Genomic DNA, 25440 nt, shown 5'->3' on the forward strand with positions numbered 1-25440 from the left:
AAAAGGAACCTAGAGGAGATGGTGGGGGTGCACTGGGGAACAGAGCTGACCCCTGAGCTAGAGGAGGCTTGGGCAATGCCTTGTGGGAAGTGAGTCTGCCATCACCAAAATCACCTGGCTCTTCGACTTTACGCATCAGATGTCACATTTTATGTACTTTGGAGCACATTCTATGCAGCCCACTCTCGGCAACCCTTTCTGGTTGAACTGCATTTTCACTTTCCTAGACACTGTCACCTGTGATGCCCTGGGAACAAAAGTAAAATCCAGGGCTCTGGACCAGCCTGGTCCTTCCTCTGGTCCCCTTAGCACGAGTTGATTTCAAGACTTTATTTGGCTGTCATGGCCCAGCCCATGAGAGCCTTTAAGGGTCCCTTGGCTCATGGTTGAGCTTAGAATGCTGCCTCTGCCCTAGCCCAGAAGGCCTCAAGGTCAGCCAGTTTCAGTTAACAGTTAACAGATGTGAGGTTCACAATCTAGACATGAGTAAGCCGTAGGAATGAAGTACGGAACTGGTCTGTTACTGACATCATGCCGTCCAGATTTTGTAAATAAAACCATGCCCTTTTCGAAAGGCAGATAATTCAACAGTACAATCCTGCACATCTGCCCCTTTCTATGTAGACTTACATGTAAGCAAGTCTCACATGGGCCTAACTTTATAGGTAAGTGGCCCTTAAACAGCAGCATCTCCATGTGATTGAAGATCAGGAGGCCCATGGAAGTCCAAGGTAAAGATGAAAAAGGTACTTCTTAAAAGCCAAGGAGTCCCAAACGAACGAATGTTGGAAAGGGGATGAGCACCCATGTGTGAGTGTGGATTTCTCAGTGAGCAGGGTGGGGCAGGGAGAATCACCACAGACCAGAGCTAGACCCAGGATGCCAGTGCTCCTGAGCTCCACTGCCACGTGTGCATTCTCTTACCAGGCTTCCCCCTCCTCACGGGACTGTCTACCTGCTGTCAGATCAAAACAAGGAGGGGGGAGCGGTGTCTTTTGGTCCTGCTGGATCGCCATTTGCACTTTCCCCTCCACCTGATTTCAGAGCTCTTCTGGTGTCTACACCCGATTATTTCTACAGCAAGAACATGGAAGTGTATTTCTTATGCTCCCGAAGACAAACACTCTTTAAAGAGGCTCATCGACAAGGGCATGTATTATGAGCCCACACTCCAGCAACCAGAGGTTTCTCCCTAAATTGAAACATGACACCCTTGAAATGTTTAACTCAAAAAAGAAAGAAGGAAAAAAAACAAACAAAAGGGAAGAAAAACCGAGAAGTCACCAGATCCAGTACGTGCAGTAAAAGCCGATTGTTGATCCTGTGGTGCAGACGCTGAGGAGCCCCCTCTAAGGTGACACCTGTGGGAGTCTGGCCGTGACTGTCTGCTCCATGTCTGCTTGTCACAGAACAGTGAGGGCACTTGTTAGTCCTCTTACAAGGTGAGACTGGATCTCTTCTCCTCTGTGAGATGAAGATCCTCTTCGACAAAGGCACCGACATGACAGAAAGTTGTGTCTGGACGGCCAGGAAAGCAGTGCCATTGTGATCATTAGGCCACCGACGCTTGGTTCTTGTACTTGTCAAGCACTTCAAAGTGGATGAAAAGTGTCTGAGGGGCTCACGTGAGTGTCTCCTAGGTGCCTGCCTTATGCCAGGAGTGGTGGGACGTTCAGTTCTTTCCCATGCCAGCAGAGAATATCCGAGCAGTCCTCAACTGCCAAGAAAGAAACATGACAGAGGCGACGAACGCTTTTGTTCAGCAGAAAGTTGCTCATTCCCTCATACTTTTTATTGACCTGCACATTTGTGACAAAATGACTGCCTTTATCTGTTGTAGTCTGCATGGTCTGGGTACTCTGGGGGACTGTCAGCAGGTGGCAGGTATTCTGGGAAACAATGGCAGTCGGGACAGCAGTGGAACAGACTCGGGGGATGAGGAGTCACAATCACGGGGGTGGCAGGTGCAGCAGCCACGACGGGCATCCAGGGGTGGCACAAAGGCAGCCATCCGGCCACAGGGAGCTGCGTGGTTGGCACAATGAGGAACCCAGGAGGCATGGCTGCAAGGCCACCACAGGCCCACAGAAATTCATCCAGATGGAAGGCAAGGTGAAACAGACCAGGGGCACTCACCCGGCATGGCGATGTCTGCCATGAGAACGACGGGAGCCTGGGTGCCCTCAGGCTGGCCTCGGCCCGGCTGGTCTATGGCAACATTGGGATCTGTCACAGTGGGCTTGGCTGCCGTCCCAAGAGTGGCTGGAAGGGCAGAGTCACTCCTGACCTGAGAGGTAGGGTTGTCAAGTTCTCGGTCGATCGGAGTCTCCTGGTTGTGCTCCTTAGAGTCTGGGAGGTCGTCTTGTGGCTCAGTGGCTGTAGGTGCTGAGGAATCCTCAGGGCTTTGGGCTTGCTCTCCATCAGCCTCGGTGCAGGTTTAATACCTGCTCGCCTCTTCACCCTCACGAGAAGGTGAGGGCAGTCTCTCCTAAACGAGGGACTGTAGTCGAACCGGAACTGAGGTTCAACATTTAAAGAGAAAGAGAAACTCCAAGTCACAAAGGAGTTGATCGCAACTAGCAACGGCAATCCAGGCCCCTATGCGATCTAGTCCAGCAGTCCTGAGCCCTCTTTGCAGGAGGCCACCATCCCGACAGGAAGCCGTGCACTAGCTTTGACATGCTCAAGATTCACGAACTTATGACTGGCATTTCACCCTCAGAAAATGACTACACAGGGCCAACCTGGAGTTCGCACATGGGGAGAGAAGAAGATTCGGCAGCTCTATAAAGAAGTGTCAGCTGGCAACAGAATCACCCCTTTGCTGGGAGCCACTGGCCCTTGGCCGCCAGTGGCCCGCTGACCTCGGGAAGTACGCCCATCAAGTCAACCTTCAACAGTCTTTAAAAAGTGCTTTGGGGCTAGCACTTCCCCAGGACAAGCCAGGGGTCACTGCTATTTCACAGGAAGGGGCCTGGACACCCACTACGTTACAGGTTCGAGCTATGGGAGTCATGGGTGCACACAAACCCCCCAGTGACATTGGTCTCCAAGCAGGAGGACAGGAAGATACAGTGTCTCAACAGTATCATCTTTTTTCTCCAGTTTTATTGAGCTATAATTGACACAGAGCACTGTCTAAGTTTCAGGTGCACAGTATAACGACTTGACTTACATGTATTGTGAAATGATTACCACAGGAAGTTTAGTTAGCATCCATCATCTCATACAGATACAAAAAAAGGAAGAAGAAAAGTTTTTTCCTTGTGAGGAGAACTCTTGGGATCTACTCTTACCAGCTTTCGCATACGCCCTACAGCAATGTGAACTGTAGTCATCATGTTGTCCATTAAGTCGTGTGTCTCTTAATAAAGCACTCCCGACACACTGGGCACCATTTGGAGCCCTCTTAGTCAACATCACCACCACCAGGAGGGGAAATGGGCACCCAATTCCCAAGAGGCAGTCCTGGGATTTCCACCTGACCCGACCCCGCCATCCCAGAGCCCAGCGGCTCAGCCCCTTGGGTGGTTTGTCGGCAGTTGCCTGGCTCAGGACGTAGACGGTTCTCTCCTGGGTGAAAAAATGGGTAAAGCAGATGGACGTGTGAATGTCCTGATGCATTTTGCTGGGTCCTTAGAGGTTAATCTGACAGATGAAACTCTTCATACGGTCTGTTTCAAACACTTTGTTTGGGCCATCTCTCTCCAAAATCTCCTTTCGAAACAGTTTCTCATCGATACCTATGCACGTCCCACCAGCGGCCCACCAAGTTGATGCAAACTGATTGCTGTGGACGACTGTCCAGCTTCTCAGGAAAGAGCAGAGAGAGGAGACTGCCTTCTCCCCTGATAGGGCATCACAGGCGTGCAAGGCCTTTTGAACCAAGGCTCTTCGTGCAAAGCTTGGAAAGCAATTTCTTCAAGCAGCAGCCTGAAGTCAGGGTGCCCAGCTGACACCAGCTGGGTCAGGGTGAGTGAGACATCTACTGGAGGAGCGTAGCTCTCTGAGCCAATTGCGGGAGCCCTTGTTTCTGGAGGAAAAGGCGTCATCCCGATGTCGGGCCCCTGGCCTGTTGGATGACTTTTCTCCTCTCTAGCTGTACTAAGTGGCGGCATGTCCTTCCGTCATGTGCACATGAGAGGGCAGCGTGGCCAGCAGTGCCCCTTGATAACATTGCAGCTCAGGACATCACAAAGGGGCTCATGCTTCTTGGGGTGACATCACAACATAACCAGCAAGGGACCTAATATAGAGCCAGGCCCCACAATGACCTGTGAGCACACCAACATTCTGGTCCACACACAGTCATCTCACTGCGAAAGTGGACACTCGTATATGGGTTTAAAGTAACAAGCCAAACATTCAGTGCAAACCATGAGTTCTCTTGTCCTCGGGCTCCTGGGGTTTGCAGACCTACACTCGCGTACCAACTAGAGAAGGTCAGAGCTCATTCTCGGAGTCCATTGGCCTTGAGGGCTCTGAATAAGACGGATTTGTGCTTTTAAGCACTCAGCAAAGTCCAGGACGGGCATCCATGGTCAAGGGCACCGTCACATCATCCTTTTCGTGCTGTCACAGCCAGGTCCTCCTCAGAGACCCTAACGTGGCCATGCCGTTGGTCACCAGAAGGCACATGGCAGGTTGCTGCTTGGGTGAATGGGTTAGCTAGGTGACCCACCACCACCTGGCAGATTGATGCGGAGGAGAAGGCAGCCTTCTTCCTGCCTCTCCTCAGCCTGCACCCATGCCCCTCACCGCACAGACAGACCCGTTATACACCATCTGCCTTCCCGGGCATGCCGTGTCAGGGTATTAGCCACTGGCCTCACCCACGGCTTACTTTCCTTGACCAACGTCTACAGGGACACCCATCCTGGTTTGTGCCCAGGGTTTGAGCTCTGCAATCCTTCTTTGGGGTGTAGTGCTGGGACAATCAGTAAGAGGTGGTCATGCAGAGCAGCCTCTCGAGCACATTCTCCCCACATGCAAGGCCACCTCCACCAACATCCCCTACTCTATCCTTGGCATGGAGCTCCATGATCTTCCAGAGGTTTCCATGAACCAGAAATGCCTCCAAACTTGAGGCGTTATCAGCCCAGGGCCCAGGCACTCTGGCCCAGTGGGTGAGAGCAGAGGCTCTGTGTGCAGACTGCCCACATTGGCATTTCGGTCCTGCCATTACCCAGCTGTGTGACTTTGGGCCCGTTACTCAACCTCTCTGGGCCTCTGTTTCCTCATGGGGGTAAGAGCACCTGCTTCACAGGGTCCTGAGCCTTCAATGGGACATGCAGCAGGTAGCAAGGTACCTGACACTTAAGTCATAGCTACTGTGGTTATTGAAAAGGGTGTTTGTCTAACGGCAAGTCTGAAATCTAATGAGCTTAAGAAACGACCCATCTGTGGCCTTTGACTGCCTGCAGGAAATCATTCCATCAGCAGCAAGTGTCAGACTTCCTTGTCAATTGCTGCAAACCATGGGCTGAAATGCCACCTGAGTTAAGTGCCCTTGAAAACGTAGAAACAGCTAGGGCAAGCTACACAGAAATCACAGAGTATTTTATTTAGATGTAAGCAATACGCAGCCACTGATGTGACTGGGGAATGCCTCAGGACCACTAAAAGGTCACTTTGGGATTTAGACCATCTTGGAACCTGAGAACACTCTCGAAAGGCTCCTAAGCTGTGACAAGTGCAAAACAGCGTCCCCAGCCAACGTAGACTCTCCGTGACACCCCTTTCCCTCTCTCTGCTGTATGTTCTAGCTCTACCTGAAGACTCATTAGAGATGTTTCCCCAGCCTTGCTCGCCTCGGCCACCCATGGCAGCTAGAGGTTTCCTTTCTTGCTGGTTGAGAACAATTCCAGGGTCCTGATTGTATCTAAAGCAAGAGCCACACAGTGCACATGAAAAATGAGGAACCGGTTTATTGAACAGGTAAAGGGAGCAAAAATAGTGGATTGAGCTACATTTGTTACACACCAAGCAGGAAAGGCTACACCGTTCCATATGTCCCCCCTCTCCCCCAGAGAGAACAGGCTTGCTGGGGGCCACTGCCAGGGTGGTGTCATGGACGGGTGGATGTCAGCTGAGCTTGGTTTAGACAAGTTAACAGCTGCCTGCTTTAAACCCTCCACTCTTCTCCTGGGTGGGAGTGTCAATGTTCCTTTCATCCTCTGTTAAAAAATGGGCTACTTGTTCCCAGGCAGAAGGCTCTTATCCTGTAGGATCTGCTTTCTTCTGCTCTGCCTCAGGGCTGTACCACCAGCTCTTGGAGCAACTGTACTCCTAGATAAAGGCATGCGCCCAGCTGGATGCGTTCTTGTTGGTGGAAGAAAGCCTCGGACCTTAACATACATACAATTCTGCTGGCTGTTTCTAGTCTTGGCAACTTTCTCCAGTGTTCCAGTTTCAAGTCGTGCTTTATAGATTTCTTGCAAGTCAATATTCCCAGAATGTTACAAAAGCACAAACCATTTCTTGCTTATTGTGGCTGTTCTGGCAGTAGCAGCTACTATGTATGTGGAGAAATTCAAGGGGGAATGGTGATGTCCCCTTAATGGGTGGCACCCCAGTGGGCAGGACAGGTGTGCCACCGGCTTCGACTTCTGCAACAGAACACGTATGTCTCTAGTACAAGCTTGTAAAAAAATACTTTAACAGAATATACTGTACAGAACTAGGATTTAACACGGTATATTACAATGCTAAAATATTCATATAAATACTATACAGGCACGGAGTCACTTCATTAGAAAGGGCTCACCAACGGGGCCATTAAAACCTGCTGTCAGCATGCCCAAGGAGAAACTACTTCCACAGCAGGAACACAGACAGTAATGACGGCGTGGATACACACGTGGTGCCAGAGAGGTGTATGTACAGTTCCTACTGACTATGCCACAACAGGAGAATCTGAGGTGCACAGCGAGGCCGGCCTGGTTTAAAAATACATTTTCAAATAACACTTTTGATGGGATTTTAGCACTGTGAAAGCCAGCCACGCAGACGTTCCTTCTCTGGCGTAATCAGCCGTCCTCTGTGCATCCAAGCCCGCTCCTCAGCCACCCTCCTAGAGGGAGATGGTTTTCTCCCTCTCACACACACATTCCCTCCATCACATCCACATCCACTGACAGACACCCCATACCACACCGCATGTTCCAGTCACCTGCCACCTGTGTGTCCCGTCGTGGTGAGTCACTGGTAGGCATTGAGTGCAAACAAGGCATGAGATGGAAGTTCCTGGAGACCCAGCTCCAGTTCCAGTTCGGGGGGGGGGGGGTGAACAAAGAGGCAGAGGAAGGTAGAAGAGAGCATGTGTCCCAGTCCACTTACGTTCTGTCCCAGGAAATGGCATCTAATCCGGCATTTCAATATTTAATTTAGGAGGGGGGAGGACATACTTTCCAGGACTCTGGGTGATAACTACCCTGGTCTTCTTTCGAAACATAGGAGCGATTTTCGGAGGTTCTGGAACTGGAGTTTCTTCGGTTTCCTCATTATCTTCATGATGGAGGTCATAGGAAATATTTCCGTATTCTCTCAAAAACGGGAATATTTCAAGCAGAAACTGACAGAAATCCTTGCGAATACCAAACCACCCTGAAAAAGAAGAATGTACTTATTAAACACTAGCCTCCACTGAATTTCACGTTACTTTTCTTTCCTGAGTAAGTTTTACTTGAACAATGTAATGCTTTACCCTGATGTCTCAGGAATGGAGACTGAGCAAGGCCTAAATACCCACTAAGGGCAAGAAGTAAGACCTGTGGCTCTGTGGTTCTCCAAGTGGGGTTCCCAGACTGGCAGCGACCAGTTTGTATCCCTGGGGCCTTGTTGGGGATGCAATCTCGGCCCTGGCCCAGACCTCCGTGAATCAGCAACTGTGGGTGGGGTGGGCAGTCCGCCTGCACACAGGCCCTCCCAGGGATTCTCATGGGTGCTCCAGTTTGAGAACTATTGCTGTGTGAGTCTCAAATACCTGCAATGTCTGCACTATGTCAACATCCTCTAATCTTCCCCACTTGGGATAAACTCATGTACGACAAAGAATCTCATCCAAGAAAAGGATTTCTGTCATCCTCTGGAATCCAGGGGGATGGCAGACAGATGTTGGTCCAGGCCAGGAGGCAGCCTGAGTTTCTGGGGCCTCCTCAAAGCTACTTCTCCAAGGCCGACTCTTCCTCTCTGTGTACCATGGGACCGCCAGCTCAGTGCTGGCTCTCTGGGGGCACAGACCCCCCATCCCATGGAGTTCCAAGGGCATGCTCTGGGGCTATATGCAAAGGAGCTCATAGGCTAGTGCGGAAGGGACCCTTGTCAAAGATCGCTTCAAAACTGGGTATATAACAGCATGCAGGTGGGGAGGAAGAGAGAGCAAGCAGGGTGCCACTGATAACACTTGGTGACATCAGGAATGACACTGGGTAGAGAGAGGAGGAAACAGAACCTAGGAGGACTGCCAGGGTTTGGGAGGTGATGTGGATTTTCATCTAATCCTCAGGAGCTCTCAGGAAAGTGGATCCCCATGGGGCTCAGAGAGGCTACCTGCCATGGTCAGTCCCACCTCAAATCACACAGTGCACCACTAGGGAGGCTGTGGTACAGGGCAGGGGAAGCAAGGTTGACAGCATGCCCTTCCTTTGGAAGATTCCAGACCTTCCTCAGCTTTAGCTTTCCAATGCAAACTCCTCAATTGTGGCCCTCTGGCTCATCCTTTCACAGAGTGAGGCCACATGCACACACGCACACAGACAAGCACAAATACACACACACACACACACACACACACACACACAGACCAAGGGCTTCTGAAATGCTGAGTACATACAGTGGTTCCCTCCCTTCTGTCCGAATGTGGTTGCCATCAGAGTGATCAAAGAAAGCCAAAGAGGGACAAATATTGGAATACAAGAGAATGCATTGTGGCCATCCAGTTTGTGAACCAGCAGGATCTAAAGGAAAAGAAACAGTCAGAGGTTCTGCTGATGCAGCACCTGAAAACAAACAATGTCTGAAGCCAGACCACCCCTCCCTCGTCAGGTCTCATAAGGGGGCAAGTCAGCTCCACAGGACACTACAGAAACCCTCTGTTCTAGGGAAAGGAGGGGACAAGCTTTGACATCCTCCCTCAGGACTAAACAAAATCTGTCCACCTGGAAATTTTCAGTGCCAGGACTGTACGGGGAACTCCTCCTGGTGTTCGCCTGGAGGGGTCAATGGGGCCTCTTCTGTAATTCTCCACAGAAGTAAAATATGAAAATACAACATCCAACTTTCTCTTTCTAGAAGCAGAAAACCTGATACATACAGATGGCTAGAAAGGTGCACTTCCCCCTGCCAGCCCCCAGCCCCCCAAAGGAAAGGATGTTCTAATTTTCCTCTCATTCTCTCTCGGCACACTCTCCAAGAGCTGGCATACAGTGACTTCCTGGGAGAGTGGGCTGCCGGTATAGGGTGCTGTCACAGGGCAGCAGGGTTTGAAGAGTTCTGCTGTCGAAAACTTACCTCAAAAGTAAGGAGAGGCACAACAATGGTCATCCAGCTCAGTGCCATTGTTATGTGTGTCCTTCGCTGTTCTGCAATCACATCCATGGAGCGCAGGAACAGGACGGACCACACAATGTAATAGAGGACCACCAGGCACAGAAAGGACATGAGAATCCACAGGGGGACACACACGACCTGAGGGCAGGAGCAGAGAAGAAATGTCTCTCTAGTTTGCACCCCAGCATCTGAGGTAGGCATAGCCAACCCCTTGCTGATCTCTGTGAGTAAGACAGCACAAATGAGGACTGCTGTGAGGGCAGCATGGGGAAGAGTACACAGTGCGTTTACCAGGGGACCTGCTGCCAGGCCAGGAAGTGCCCTGGCATGGGTCACTCTTGGGGTGACAAGCCTGGCAACTGCTCTTCACTCAGGTATGATCTTACTCAGCCCACGCTGGCTCTGCCAGCATCACATCACCAGCCCTGGAGGGAAACAGGGCAGTGCTGCCACCTCAGGCACACTTGCCCCACCTCATCCTGACATACCCTCTTCACAGGCCATTTCAACATCTTGCCAGAGGAACTTTGGCCAAAGACTTTGGGGAGTGTGCCCCCTGGAAGCTGGCTGCCCAGGGTACACAGGCTCTCCACTAACTTGCACTCTGATGCTGGAAGGGTTCCACCACCTGGTCGTTGCCTTCTCACCCAGGCGGGTTCTGTGTCTGTTGCTGTCATACTAGAAAGACCTTGTTTTGCACCCACACAAGCCCACAGGATAAGACTTGGGGGCCTCACTAGGCTCCCCTGTGAGACCTTTTCTCCCTCCTGCACTGCCCCCTTGAATACGTCTGTTAGCCCTTTGTCTTATCAAACAGTAAAATTGGCTGTTTTCCTTTGGTGTACAGTTCTATGACTTTTCACGCAGGCATGTGGAGATCTGCATAGCCCCAGGCAGGGCACAAGACAGCTCCTTCACCCCACAAGACTCCCTCGTGCTGTCCTTTCACTGTGTCACACCTTCAACCTACCCATAACCCCTGGCAACCACTAATCTGTTCTCTATCACTACATTTTTGTCTTTTCAAAAACGTAATGTAGATGGAATCATATGGCATGTCACCTTCTAAAACTTCTCGAAATCAGCAGAATGTCTCAGATTCATCTAGGTGGTTGTGTGTATCACAGGTCGTTTCTCTTTATTGCTGAGTGGTGTTCCACTGGATGGATGCACCACAGCCTGTTCATCCAGTCACCTGGGGGAGGAGATCTGGGTGCTTTCCTGCTTCTGGCTATCACAAACAAAGCAGCTATACACACTTGCACATGGGTTTTTGTGTGGCTGTACATTCGCATTTCCCTAGGGGAAATGCCCAGAATTTGCACTGCTATGTCATATGGTAACTCCATGTTTAACTTTATAAGTTGTCAAACCGTATTCCAGAGAGCCTGTACAATTTGGCGTTCCCAGCAGCGACATGCGAGTATCCCAGTCCCTCTGCATCCTCCCCAGCACTTGGTATTGTGCTTTTTATCTTCGCCATTCTGATCAGCACACTGCAGCACCTCATTCTAGTTTCTATTTGTCTTTCCCTAAAGGGTAGTGATGTCCTTTTCATGTGTTTATTCACCAGATGTATATCCTCTTTGTGAACTGTCTGTTCAAGTCTTTTGTCAATTTTTAAATTAGCTTGTTTGGTTTTCACTTTTGAGTTTTGAGAGTTCTTTACGTGTTTTGAATACAAGTCCTTGGCCAGATATATGCTTTGCAAATATTTTCTCCTTGTCGGTGGCCTGTGTTTTCATTAATTTCATTTCAATTTTGAGCTTCTTTTATGTACCATGTTGTTGGCATCATTTCCAGGAACTCTTCACATAAGCCCAGGTCCAAAGATTTCCTCCTGTTTTCTTCTAAAAGTTCTTTTGTTTTACATTTTATTTTTAGACCTATGACTTGAGTTGGTATATGATTTTTAATCCTCCTGAGTAGTTGGAGCTCCTGATGATAGGTTTTGCTGTAAAGTCTATGCACAGCCTTTTCCATGTGTCCCTAAAACACTTCTGCAATCAGACTCTCATACAGTGGCATGCCCCTCGTGGGTGGAATGTTAGTGACCATAACGGCTTCACTTGGTCTCTCTTGATCATTGTGAGAAACATGCAATCAGATTGCTTCATGTGCTGCAACTTGCACAGGATTAGGGCTGGAAAAATCCCTCTGTTCACCTACAGAAAACATTCAAAATTCCCAATCTTTTTTTCTGATTGTACCTTACACTAAAATTTTGGTCTTATCCAGATTTGTCTCCTCCAAATCATAACAGAAAGTTTTGAACCCAATTACTATTCTCCAGATACAGCACCCTGAAGACATAGAATGGGTGCCTGAAAAATATTTTTTATTATGAATGTTATATCAAAGACTTTGGGCAGACCTCATGAGTCTTGTCTTTATAATGGAGGTGACACATGTCCCCTTATTTTCATTCCTGTCACCAAATGCTTTCTTTTTTAATTTTGTTTTTTTAAAAGGTAAACCATGTTCATTACAGAAAATGTCTTGTATGAAAAAGTACACATCAAGCAACGGCAGGGGGAACACAAACTACCAGCAAGAGCTCACCCCCTAAAGGCACTGTAACTCTTCCACCTTTGTTATCATCTTCTTTCTACGCATTAATAGTTGAAACCATACTGTATTCTTAATTTGCAGCTCGCCATATATACATATATATGTATGTATGTATGTATCTATCCATCCATCCATCTATCTATGCACAGTCAATTTTAACCAAACACCCACTAACCGAAGCCACAGGTTACAAGCATGACTTAGACCTCACCCCTGGCAGGAGTGTCAAGTGGCACAACTTTTTTGAAAAGCAAGTTGGCAGTGCAGTTTGTATTTCAAAATCTCAAAAAGTCCCCACCCCCTGGCCCAGTAATACTGTTTCTGGAGTCTTTCCTAAGAAAACAATGAAAAAAAATCAGGCAAAGATTTTTTTATGCACAAAAATATATGCTGCAGCATGATTTATAATTGCAAAACACTGGTGACAACTTCAATATTCAGAAATAAGGGGATGGTTTGGTAAACACATTTGAAGAATATTTTGCATCAGTTAAACTTTATGTTAGAACAAAAAAGCAGGATAAAAAATTATATATGTAGTATGATCTCAACTATATGAAACAATAAACCCCAAAACAAAAAAGCAAAAACCACTAACCTGTTATGTCCCAGTGGATTATGCGTGATTATTATTCTATTACCTATGCTTGTCTGTCTTTTCGAAGTTTTCTACAATGAACACAAATTACTTTTATAATAAAAAATAAAAGTTTATTTAGGGATTTAAAAAGTTACATACAAGCCAGGGCCAGTGGATGATCTTGTCCAGTCTTAAGGCAATGAATATAAACTGGAGAATGTTGACAGAACACAGGATTTCTAACTAAAAATGAAGAGAAGAATCAGTTAAACAAAGTACAAGTTGTCTTCGATACTGCAATTATTTGGTTAACACACTAAAAGGCACTGCAAATTGTAATGCCATAGAAGTTTCATGAAGTTACACTGGGACCTCGTGATTCTCAGCACTGGAGGAGGGAACCAGTGCTGTGCCAAGGAGAAACCTGCCCCTGGCCTCTGGTCTCGTCCTCTCTGCTTAGTGGCTTCCCTGCCCTTTATGCTGGCCCAAGCAACAACCTTGTTTCCAGGCTCGCCAAGTATAGAGGCAATTTGCAGTAGACTCCCCGAGCCTCCTTCCTGCCCCTACCCACAGACATCTCTATTCCTAACCATCGCTGTACTTCCTTCTTCTTGTACCCAGGACTCGGCCCTGCATCCCACCCCTTCCGTTCTGGCTCCTTGAGGGCCCTGTCACATCAAGACATCAATTATAGGTTCTTTACTGCATCTTTAACCCTGCCTCTTCTACTGATTCTTCCCAGAAGCACAGAAACAAGTACAACTCATTCCCATTAAACACAAAGGAACCCTAAGACCAAAGGAACGCCCCCTCCCTTGACCCAGTATCCCCTCCTAGCCCCAGCTCTTTCTGTTACCATCAAACTTTGTGAGACATCATGGATACTTAAGCCCCTATGGCCTCCCTTGCCCTTCAAAGCTCCACACACTGTGATCTGGCCTTCGTGCCCATGACCAGTCAGAAACTGCTTTCATCAAGGTTGCCAATAACCTCTGCAACATCACACCATTTCAATTCACATCCTCCTGGAGCATCTCTGCAGCATCTGATGGCACTGAGCACTCCTTCCTCCTGCTAGGAGCCCAGCATGCAGCCCTGCCCTCCTCCTGGTGCTCTCATGGTTTCTTTTCAGTCTCCTTTTCTTCTCCTTAAATGGTGATGCTCCCCAGAGCCTCAAACTCAGGCTTCTCTTCCCACTAGCGAGACATGGACACAAACACACAAGCTTTCACTCAATCGCTCCACCCTGGGACTAGGGAAGAAGAAATGTCATCCACACTGCTGGCTTGCCCACACCCAGCTCTCCAAGAGGCACCTCAGATGAAGCCAGTCCCAAACTGAGTTCACTACCCCACATACACACCTTTACCCTGTCTCACCCCTTTCGACAGCCTCCCATTTCAAGTGGCCTATTACCCAAGCCATGACACCAGAGAGCACCCTATCTTCCTTTTCCCACACTCTCATAATCAGTCACCATGTCCTGTCTTCTCTACCATCCAGACTTCTCTTGAATCCCCTACCTTCTCTCCATCCCCATTACTATTGCCTAGTCAGGCCTTCCTCATCACCAATCCTCCCAAAGCACTCCAACAGCCCTCTGACTAGTCCCCCAGCCTCCAGTCTTAAAGGCGCTCTGCTCCCAAACGCCCTCCAGACGGTCTTCCTTCTGGCTACAGTGCTTGCCACCACCTACAGAATGAAAACCACATGAAACCATCTGATCTGGCCCAGAGCTTCCCAAAGCTCTCAGTTCACAGGGCATTTAGTGACTCAGCAGTTCTTTCATAGGCCTCTGAGCAAAAGAAATATCTAACTGTTCCACTGATTTAAGTAATTAGATCTAAACTTAGTATTTACGTCCTGAGTAGCCATCTAAAAAGAAAATAACTCACATAAATTGAAAGAAAAATATTATTTTTATTTCATTCTTAAATAACCACAACTAATTCTGAAGGGGATGTGTGTGCCTGTTGGGTACTGCACCATTTCTCAAGACACTTCCACCCTCGTTACCTGTTCTCCAGGCGGACTTTTGCACAGTACCACCTTCTCATAACAGCAACTGCTGACAACCCAGCTTCTTCTATGACATCATCGAAAGGAATGTACTTTGACCAGTTAACAAAACCATGAAACTACATGGAGCTAGTAGTTCATATGGTGTCCCCACCATATGATGTCAGGTGTCACTGCTTTTCCCTCAAAAATGTCCAACGTGCCATGGTGCCCCTGTGAGTTCACTAGAGTGCCCTGGGGCAGCCTGGCACATGCTCGGAGGACTGAAGATCTGGCCCCCTCCTCAGCTCTATCCCTCTATACAGCCTCCCTTTCCCCCAATCCCACAGTTCCCTCCTTTCCACTTTATGCTCTAGGCGTATCTTTTTTATTGTGGTAAAATACACAAAACATAAAACTTACCATCTTAATGATCTTTAACTGCACAGTTTGGTGGTATTAAGTACATTCATATTGCTGTGCAACCATCACCAACATTCATCTCCAGAACTCTGCATCTAGCAAAACTGTGCTCCACTCCTATCTGAGCCATCATAGTGCACTCAACACGACAGATTTTCTCCTGCCTCTATGTCTCTGTATGAGTTATTCCCTCTGCCTGGAAAACACCATCCGCTCCCCTTCCTGCATGGGGCACCCTGGCAAACCCTGACTCCTCCTGCAGTTTCTGTGTGAGCCTGTCCCCAACCAAACCCTAGCAAACACAGGTGCTTCCTCCTCTCGGGACATGAGAGCCAAGAGGGAGCCCAACTCCCAGCACGGTGTTTCTCCTCGTAGGTAGGAACGCCAGGAGCATGACTATCCGAACGACTTACTTTCTGTAGCGCTGCATTAGGAGAATATGGCTTCACACTCAGTGCACTCCTAGCCTTCGTGTATGCTTTTACTTTATAATAAACAAAGTTCCAAATTTTCAGTTTTCTTAAACCTCCTCGTATCCAAGCATATTTAGAAAACTCTCTCAGTGCTTTTCAATCTGGGCAACACTGCTGTCCTGGGAAGAGCTAGGAACCAGGCAGGGGTACTAATGGACATCACAAAGACTGGGGGCAGGGGCGAGTGCCTCCACTAGTGTTTAGTGGGCAGAGGTGAGGAATAAGTGTGCTGCAATGCATAGGACAGTCCTGTCCAATAAAATAGTTCTTATCCAAAAGGCCAAAAGCACACAGCCTACCCCATCCCTACTGGGAAATGCTGAACCAAAGAGGTAATATCTAGAATGTTTGATCTCAGTGATTTTGCTTACTGTGAGCTTTCACAAATGATTGTGTGTGTGTGTGTGTGTGTGTGTGTGTGTGTGTGAGGAAGACTGGCCCTAAGCTAACATCTGTTGCCAATCTTCCTCTTTTTGCGTGAGGAAGACTGTCACTGAGCTAACATCTGTGCCAATCCTCCTCCATTTTATGTGGGATGCCACCAGAGCGTGGTTTGACGAGTGGTGCTAGGTCTGTGCCCGGGATCCAAACCTGCAAACCCCAAGCTGCTGAAGTGGAGCACATGCACATAACCACTAAGCCACTGGGCAGGCCCCTGCGAATGACTTTTAAAGCTTGGTTTTACTTAGTTTGTGCAGGTAATAGAAAAAAAACAAGCAAAGTGACAGAGGCATAAAGCAGAGAGGTAAAGATGACTGTAACCAATGTAGGGAATACAGCTTCAGGGGAAGGTGCATCAGGAGTCTGGCGCTAGTGGAGAAATGTGAGTTTAGAGATGTGAATTTAGAAGGCAAGAGCACATAAGAGGAGGTGGAGGCAGGAAGTGTGAACAAGATCATTCAGAAGAAGTATGCATAGGGAAGATAGAAAATGCCCACGACTAGGATCCTAAGAAACAGGAACTCATGAGGAGCAGATGGAGAAAGACAAATTCAGTGAAGAAGCCGAAAACAGAGGGGACAAGAGTGTCAGGAGCATCACAGTGGCCAGAAAAGCTGAGGACTCAGGGGCTCGCCCCATGGCTGAATGGTTAAGTTCGCACACTCCGCTTCAGCGGCCCAGGGTTTCAGTGGTTCAGATCCTGTGCGCAGACCTAGCACTACGCATCAAGCCATGCTGAGCTGGCATCCCACACAGCACAACCAGCAGGACCTACAACTAGAATATACAACTATGCACTGGGGGGTGGGGCTTTGAGGAGAAGAAGAAAAAAAATGATTGGCAACAGATGTTAGCTCAGGGCCAATCTTTAAAAAAAAAAAAAGCTGAGGCCTGGAAAGGGCCAGCTCGATTTGGCCCTAGGGCACTCAGTGCCAGCTTCCAGGGAGCACAGGGGCTGAGCAGGGAGCATGAGGTCAGAGCAGCACTGTTTCAGGGATCCTTTCTGTGAATGGAAGGATAAGGGACAATAGCCAAAGAGGACCGAGAGGGTTTTGCTGCTGGGATTTTGTTTTCTCTTTCAGATGAGAGACTGAAGTTGCTACAGAGAGTGTGGATAAGTTCAGGAGCTAATGCTTAGAGGAAACAAAAGGGGAGAGGTTCTGAAGCAGGAGGGTGACTGGCCTGCTCCAGCAGGCAGGACGGACAGGCAAAGGTCTCCAATGACTCCTGGGGAACAGGGGGCAGGAAGGGCACCGTGCAGAGACACACGGGTAACAGGTAAGGGGTTGTGTGGGGGCAAGAAGGGCCTAGCTCAGTGCTTCTCAACCTTGCTCTCAGGACTGACCCCCAAGGAGTCTTTTAGACATTTGTTTCCTAATCGCACTTCCTGGTGAAATTTTAATACCACTACCACGGGCAAGCAGCCAGAGGGGGCGGTGCAGAGAAGGGGCTGGAATATTGAAAGAGGGGAAGTGCAGGGAGGGTGAGAGTAGGCCCTCAGAGGTGCTCCCCCTCCACAGTCCACCCCGACCACCAGTCACACCCACACCCTCTCCACCAGCACCAGAGTCTCACCAGAGTGCAGGAAATGCTCTACCTGTTCAAAGTCAAGCCCTTCCTGGTGCTCAGGGTCCTGTTCCCTCTGGTTCCCACAGGGCCAGGCTCTATCACCCTCCCTCTCTATAGGTACCTTCCTCTCAAGGTTCATATACTGTGAGCCACTTTCCAGCTCCTATGCTCCCTTCCAACCCAACTGCTGTCTCGTTCCTCCACTGTTGATCCACGCAGTTCAAAACAAAGCATCCACAGCGTCCAGTTCTTTTCTCAAACCACCTGTACAGGGCTGTGGGCCCTCAGCTTCCATGCAGTTCGGTGCACGGGCTTTGGAGCCACGCTGACTGAAATGGAATCCCAGCCCTGTCACTGAATGAGCGGCCAGAACAAATTACTGACCCTCTCTGGAAAACAGGGATACCAATGCACCTACTTCACAGGGTTGTTGTCAATCTTGAGTAAGATACTACTGCATGTGAAGCGCCCAGTCCAATGCCTGGCACACAGGCACTGCTCAATAAATGTATCTGCAATTATTTTCATTACTAGCATTATTATTACTAGTGCTGCTTTTTTACTCATCTGTATATCCCCCATGTTTAGGCAAAAGGAGCTTGGCATATAGTAAATACTTGATAAATGTTTACTGAATGAATAAATAAACATATGGGCACATCAGGATAAGCTAACCAGAGAGCTGATGAAGTGCTAGATCCCAGAGTCTGAGGTGGGGTGGTGGTTAGTTTTATGTGTCAACTTGGCTGGGCTATTGCACCCACTTATTTAATCAAACACTAATCTAGGTATTGCTGTGAAGGTACTTACTTTAAAGGAGATTACCCTCAATAATGTCGGTGGGTCTCATCAATCAGTTAAAAAGCCTTAAGAACAAAAACCAAGGTCTCCTGGAAAGGAAGAGATTCCGCCTCCAGAATGCCGCATCAACTCCTGCCAAGTCTCCAGCCTGCCAGCGTGCCCTATGGATTTCAGACTTGCCAGCCCTCACAACGGCATGAGCCAGCTCCTGCAAAGAAATCTCCTCATACCTATATCTACACGTATACCTGTGTCTGTATCTCTATCTGTATCCGTATCTACATCGACATCTACCCTATTGGTTCTGTTTCTCAGAAGAAGCCTGACAGGTGGACAGGGAAAGACATGAAGCTGGAAGAAGCCTGATGGCCTGGTGAAAAACTAGTGTTCTAAGTCAAGAAAGAGAAACATGATTATTTCCATCATCGTTGGTTTCCTTATATACTATGATCTAGAGTTAAAGATCAATCTCTTCCTAACAAAGGGCGAGAAATCTACATTACAATAACTGACCAGAAGATTTTACTTTTTAAAACATTCTTAAATATATGAAATCTCACCTCCAGTGACCTGTCATGTCGAAAGCCCCAAACACAAGCTGCAACAGACACCGGGGAAACGAAGAACAGCGGCATGAAGACCAGAAGCCAGAAATGGCTTCCTCTCTCAATCCTGTCACAGACCAGAACTTCAAACATCAGCAGGAGCAAGTGGATGCCCACGGCAATTAACATGGCTTTGAACTCCACACATGTTTCTCCTTCTGCTCTAAAAAGGGGCAGAAGAAAAGCACCCTCAGTTCAGAATATCCATAGCAAGCAAGCAGTCCAGGGCAAATACCAATTTATGTGGATACTATGAATTGTATTATAAATTTGACAAAAAACCAAAGGAAAATCAGATAGGAAGCTAACTTAATCTTTAATAAGCAATCTTTCAAACATCAAAGAACTACTACATGACAAGAAATGAACATTATAACCAAACCAGACTCAAAGTTTTAACAGTATAAGGATATTCTCAGAAGTAATAGCCAATTATCATTCCCCTGACGGCATACGTAAGCACTCTTGTACATAACTTTAAATTCAACTACTTCCAAGATTATTCAAGCTGATTGCTTCTACTGCTAGAAACTGATAAATATTCCTTAAATCTCATGATTCTCATCTCAGTGAATTAAAACCACGTAAATCACATTTCATGCAATGCTATATAAACAACTCTAGCTTTATGAACAAGTGTGGGTTATATTTCAAGAAAATACAACAACATTGTTAGATGCTATTTTAAAACGGAAATAACAAGTATGAACGCCTTTTAATTTTCCTTTCTATTCCTTTAGGATGAATTAACACCTGCAGATGAAAGACAGAAGGGCAAAAGAGTTAAAACTGTTCTTAAACAAAATCAGTTGAATTAGCTGTTTAAGTATCATGCATGAACTTAATAGATTAACAATTGAAAAATAATAAGGCCACCAATCAGGAAAATGCTTAATGATGCATTTGGAAGGCCTACAGTGTTTCATCCAAAATAGAGATGAACATTGATGATGTATCTTGTTAGTGTTAAATACACTTGTGTTTAGGACACAGAGAAAATGAGGTCAGTGGTTGTTTCTGTAGGGCCCAACAACATTCCATTGGATATGGGTGACACCAGAATGACAACGTCTATAGATTCAGTGCATTCAACTAGACACATACAATTCCTTTCCTTGCTCTAAAAATCTTAAATTAAACCAAGAGAGAAAAGTTCAAATAGCTTCTAAATATCAATTAGTAGAACCTAAAATGTTTAGTTAACTTTTCATTCTTTGAGTAGCAAACATTAGATATCTGAAAATAGCTCATAAAAAAAATTTGCAGCCACACAGATAATCTTAAAAAAAAAAAAAACCTCTAGTAAAACAATGACACATGAATATCCCTCACTTGCTAAGGTTCTTTGTGTGGCTATTTTAAAGTTCTTAGATATCTATGTGGTAATGTATTTTACATGATCTAAATCCTGTTTTTAAAGTTAATAACCAAGAATTCAACAAGTTGAGGTGGTCTCAACTTTTCTCACATAAGCAGCTGTATGTGTCCCTGCCTGTCCTCCCCATCTGCCCAGTGGGCAGTCCTTTACTTCCCATCTTCCTGGTGAACATTTGGAATAGCCCCCCACTCTCAAGTCCCCCTTTCTCCCTCCTGCAGTTCCACTCTCTGGGAGGGAGAGAGGAGAGACTCTCAGAGGTCCCAGCAGCACCAGGCTGCACACACAGGAACCAGGAGCAGTGAGTTATCTGAGAAGAAGGCACAAGGGCACAGAGGAGGTGAAGGCAAAGGCCCTGCCTCTGCTGGCCCTAAAGGCTCTACTCTCCTCCACAGCACTTGGGCCTCATCTTTCCCTGTCTTGGGGACTCACTTTCCTGGCCAAGCTTGACCCCCCGCCCCCTGCTCACAGTCCTAAAGACCCAGCACTAGAGGGTCGGGACAAGGGGAGCCCCAGGTCCAGGAGGGAACTGGAAAAGGATATATCCCCAACGACCAAAGCTGGAACACTGGTTTGCAGAAGTGCTCCTACAAACATGAGGGTTTCTCACCTCCTCGTCCAGCACTGTAGAATGCTTCCATGTTTTGGATGTATTTTAGATTACACAGGCATTTGTGGGCTAGCTAGAAAAGGAATCACCCAAAATAACATGGCTTTTGCAAGAAAATGCATATCAGACTAGACTAGAACTCAGTTTTTTTTTAAACATAGAGTAGAACTCAGTTTGCCTGTATTATAGTTCTTATAAAACCCCAGATAGGTAGAAATGAAAATAGTCCTTACTTTATCAAAAGTGAAAAACATGATATTGCTCCCTCAGGATAGAGACCAATGGATTTTACAAAGCAGTATTACCGATATTGGGGATTTCGTGCCCAGACTCCAGTTCCAACTGATGCTCCAACAATGACCATTAACTTCCAGAGCCATATTGGAGCAAAGACAGCCCAATAACTCCACTGAATGATGCCATCCAGACGAAGGGCCAGCAGCACAGAGAACAGCAGCAGACAGGCATAGATGAGGAATTTACTAGGAAAAAAGTAAAATGATTAAAAAGGATTCACATTTACAAATATGTGATACTGAAATGGGGAGTAACAACAGTAGCACTTTTCAGCACATGAAAAGAGCCCTTAATTCAACACTCATTTATTGAAAAGTTCTGTGTAATAGACATACTGTGTTAGGGGATATGAGAAACATAAAGAAGACTAAAATAAGTTCCCTGCTTTCCAGGGCTTCCTGGTAGGAGGAAGTCCACACCACAGAAACATATAACAGCATGATGTGTGCCATCACAGTCCTATGAGCAGAGTGTGATGGCAGCCCAGAAGAAGAAATACGGATTCTCTCTGGGGGCACTGGGAAGCAGAGAGATGATGACCCTGGAGTTGGTTCCAGAGGACCCATGGAAACCTGCCAGGCAGGAAAGGATGTGAGATGAAGAAGCATTCCAGGCAGGAAAAGCTAGCTATACTAAGGCATGGAGACTGGAAAATGTTGACATGTTCAGGATATGGTCAAGTTCTGTCACTGACTAATTATTTGATTCTACTTTTAAAAAGGCAGGCATCTGTCATGTTCACATACAGTGAATTACAGTACATGTATTTTTTTTTTTTAAGAAAGACGCCAGTGAAGGAGTCACTTTCTTCTTTTTTTTATTTTTTAAAGATTTTATTTTTTTTCCTTTTTCTCCCCAAAGCCCCCCAGTACATAGTTGTATATTCTTCGTTGTGGGTCCTTCTAGCTGTGGCATGTGGGATGCCGCCTCAGCGTGGTCTAATGAGCAGTGCCATGTCCGCGCCCAGGATTCGAAATGACGAAACACTGGGCCGCCTGCAGCAGAACGCGAGAACTTAACCACTCGGCCATGGGGCCAGCCCCAGTACATGTATTATACTTTTCCTGAGTGAATAAATTATGCATACACATGCATTTCACATAAGAGGGACTTCCTGAAGAGGATGTCCTTAAAATATTAATCAGAAATTACATTGTTGAGGACTTCTACTTCTAGCTTTGATGTAATAAGAAGAATAGGGTTTTGCTTCCCACCTTAAATGAGAAACTGGACAAAATATACAAAACAACAGTTTTCAGACACTGGTCAACAGGCAGTGAAAGACCATGATGGCAGAGAGAAAGAAAAGAAAGGAGGTAAACTCTATTATTGTCCTAGCTTACTGGCTGGAGGCAGTTTCCAGGCAGCAGCAAGAACGTAGTTAACACCAATCCTATTGACAACTACACTAAATGTAAATGGTCTAAATATCAATTAAAAGACAAAGATTGTCAGATGAGATTAAAAAAACAAGACAACCATATACTGTAAGAATCACACTTAACTATCTATAAAGTCACAGATAGATAAAAGCAAAAAAAACAGAAAAAGTTATACCAAGCCAACACTAACCAAAAGAATGTTGGAGTGATTATATTAATATCTGTTTTAGTCTTCTATTGGTGCTGTAACACATTACCACAAACTTAGCTCCTTAAAACAATACAAATTTATCATCTCACAGTTGTACATGTCAGAAGTCCAGACAAACTTGGTTCGTTTCTCTGTTCAGAGTCTCATAAGGTGGAAATCAAGATGTCAGTTGGCTGGGCTCTTATCAGGGGACTCTGGTAAGAATCTGCTTCCCAGTGCATCCAAGTTGCTGGCAATCTAGTTTCAGGTGATTTAAGGACTGAGATCCCAGTGTCTTTTCTGGCTGTCAACTGGTGGCTGCCCTTAAATCATAGAGGTCTCTGTCTGATCCCTTCACATAGGCCTTTACATCTCAAAGCCAGCAACAGCATATCAAATCTTTCTCACGCTTGGAATTCTTCTGACTACTTCTGCCAAAATGCCCCTGCTTCCAGAGAAAGTTCTTTGATTTTAAGAGCTCATGTGATTATATTGGGTCCACCTGGATAATTCAGGATACTATTTCTATTTTAAAGACCATAACTGTGGTAGGCAGAATTCTAAAGATGTTCCTATTGTCTGGTTATTCAATCAAACACTAATATAAGTATGACCATGAAAGGAATTGGCAGATCGAATTAAGGTTGCTAATCATCTGACCTAATATTTAAATAGGGAGATTATCATGGATTATCCCCGGTCGGCCCAATGTAATCATATGAGCCCTTAAAAGCAGAAGAGGAAGGCTTACACTCTGAGTAAGTCAGAGAGATGTCTAAAAAGATGAGAGATGAGACAGAAGGGGAAGTCAGGGATTCCAAACATGAGAATGACTCAACTGCCTTTGCGGGCCTTGAAGATGGTGGAAGGAAGCCATGGGCCAAGGAATGCAGGCAGACTCTAGAAGTTGAGAATGACTCCTGACTGACAGGCAAAAAGGAAATGGGGTCTTCAGCTGTACAACCACAAGGAACAAAATTCTGACAACAACCGAAATGAGTTTGGAAGCAGATTAATACCAGAGCCTCCAGAAAGGAATACAGCCCTGCCACCACTTTGATTTCAGCCTTGTGAGACTCTAAGCAGAAGATCCAAGTGAGCCATGCTATACCTGTACTTCTGAACTACAGAACTGTGAGATAACTACGTGTAGCTTTAACACACTAAATCTGTAGTAATTTGTCATGGAAGCAATAGAAACTAACACATAACCTTAAATACATTTGCAAAGTTCCCTTTGCCATGTAACATAACTTATTCCCATGTTCCAGGGCTTAGGGTCTGAATATCTTTGAGGGGCCATTCTGCTTACCAAAATAGAAGATAAGGTATATTTTTCACCAAGGAATATTATGAGGGAAAAATCAGGGCAGTTCATAATGATAAAGAGGTGAATTTGTAAAAGAGGATGTAACAACTATAAATATTTATGAACAGTACCTAATAACAAAGCTTCAAAATTTGTGTAGAAAATATTCATATTTAAAATACTAAGGACAGGTGATGTCAGCATCATGGTGGAGTGAACTTTCCCAGGACTCTCTCCCCTCCAACATACAACAATAAGGGTCATCCATACATCCAACAGAGGACATCCTAACACAACACAAAAATGTCAGAGAGAAATGCAGCCATACAACAGAGGGTGGAGAGGCTGGAGTCTGCCTCAGAGGAGCTGGAATAGGGTAAGACAGAACTTTGCTCCCTCACCTAAAGACTGCACTCAACAAACACGGGAGGCTCCGTGAGGGAAGGAGCAGGTGAGGGGATGCTTGTTCACGGGAACATCATGGACTCCCTAGGGCCCTTGCAGCCTATAGGGAAGCCCTCTAATGGGGCGAAAGCTTTCACAGGGGGTGATCTCATCAAGCCAACACCTCAGGAGACCAGATAGTGAGAGCAGAACAAGAAAACCCCAAGAGCATGCAGGAAATAGCACCCCTCCCACTACCCACCCTGCACCTGCTCCACTGCATGGGATCTAGGCTGAAGGCAGAGGGCTCAGAATATGCTGCTTGTGACCCCCACCGAGTAGCAATAGGCGGTAACTGAAACCAAATAATATCAGAATGTGTAAGACTTGACCACCTCTAGCAATATCAGACACTACATCAAATCTCCAGACCAGAGAGAAAACGACAAGTACCCAGAAGTCAGTCCTGAGGACACAGAAATATGTAATCTAAACGACAATGAATTCAAAATAGCTATCATCAAAACACTCAATGAGGTAAAAGAGAATGTAGAGAGACAATTCAACAAGTTCAGGAGCTACTTCACAAAAGAGATTGAAACTACAAAGAAGAATCAATCAGAAGTATTAGAGATGAAAGACAGTGGAAGAAATAAAACAAAATACAGATTCCCTGAACACTGGAGTGGACATCATAGAAGAGCGTATCAGCAGAATCGAAGATAGACAGGTTGAAATGCTGCAAACAGAGGAGGAGAGAGAACTAAGCCTAAAAAGAAATGAAGAAACTCTCCAAGAAACCCGACTCAATGAGGAAATGCAAAACAAGAATGATAGGTATTCAAGAAGGAGAAGAGAAGCAGAATCGAGCAGAAAGCATGTT

At 46.4% G+C, this 25440-nt stretch overlaps 1 protein-coding gene and 1 pseudogene across 3 annotated transcripts in view; both read right to left on the reverse strand.

Moving 5' to 3' along the window:
* Positions 1-1146: 1146 nt before the first annotated feature.
* On the reverse strand, positions 1147-4263 carry LOC103542814 (heat shock transcription factor, X-linked-like; annotated as a pseudogene).
* Positions 4264-5907: 1644 nt separating this feature from the next.
* Positions 5908-25440, reverse strand: part of TMEM185A (transmembrane protein 185A) — a 38328-nt gene continuing 18795 nt past the window's right edge. The window contains exons 2-7 of one of the 3 annotated variants that reach the window (XM_070604262.1): positions 21301-21477; positions 18966-19173; positions 12860-12943; positions 9511-9687; positions 8834-8957; positions 5908-7605 (exon numbers count right to left, since the gene is read on the reverse strand). In XM_070604262.1, coding sequence (XP_070460363.1) covers positions 7361-7605; positions 8834-8957; positions 9511-9687; positions 12860-12943; positions 18966-19173; positions 21301-21477 — 1015 coding nt within the window. In that variant the 3' untranslated portion in view covers positions 5908-7360. Of the gene's footprint in view, positions 7606-8833; positions 8958-9510; positions 9688-10611; positions 11715-12859; positions 12944-18965; positions 19174-21300; positions 21478-25440 lie in introns of those variants that run through there. The other 2 variants (XM_070604263.1, XM_070604264.1) reach the window with 2 other exon arrangements.

Source organism: Equus przewalskii, chromosome X, assembly GCF_037783145.1.
Source record: "Equus przewalskii isolate Varuska chromosome X, EquPr2, whole genome shotgun sequence".
Classification (NCBI taxonomy): Eukaryota; Metazoa; Chordata; class Mammalia; order Perissodactyla; family Equidae; genus Equus; species Equus przewalskii.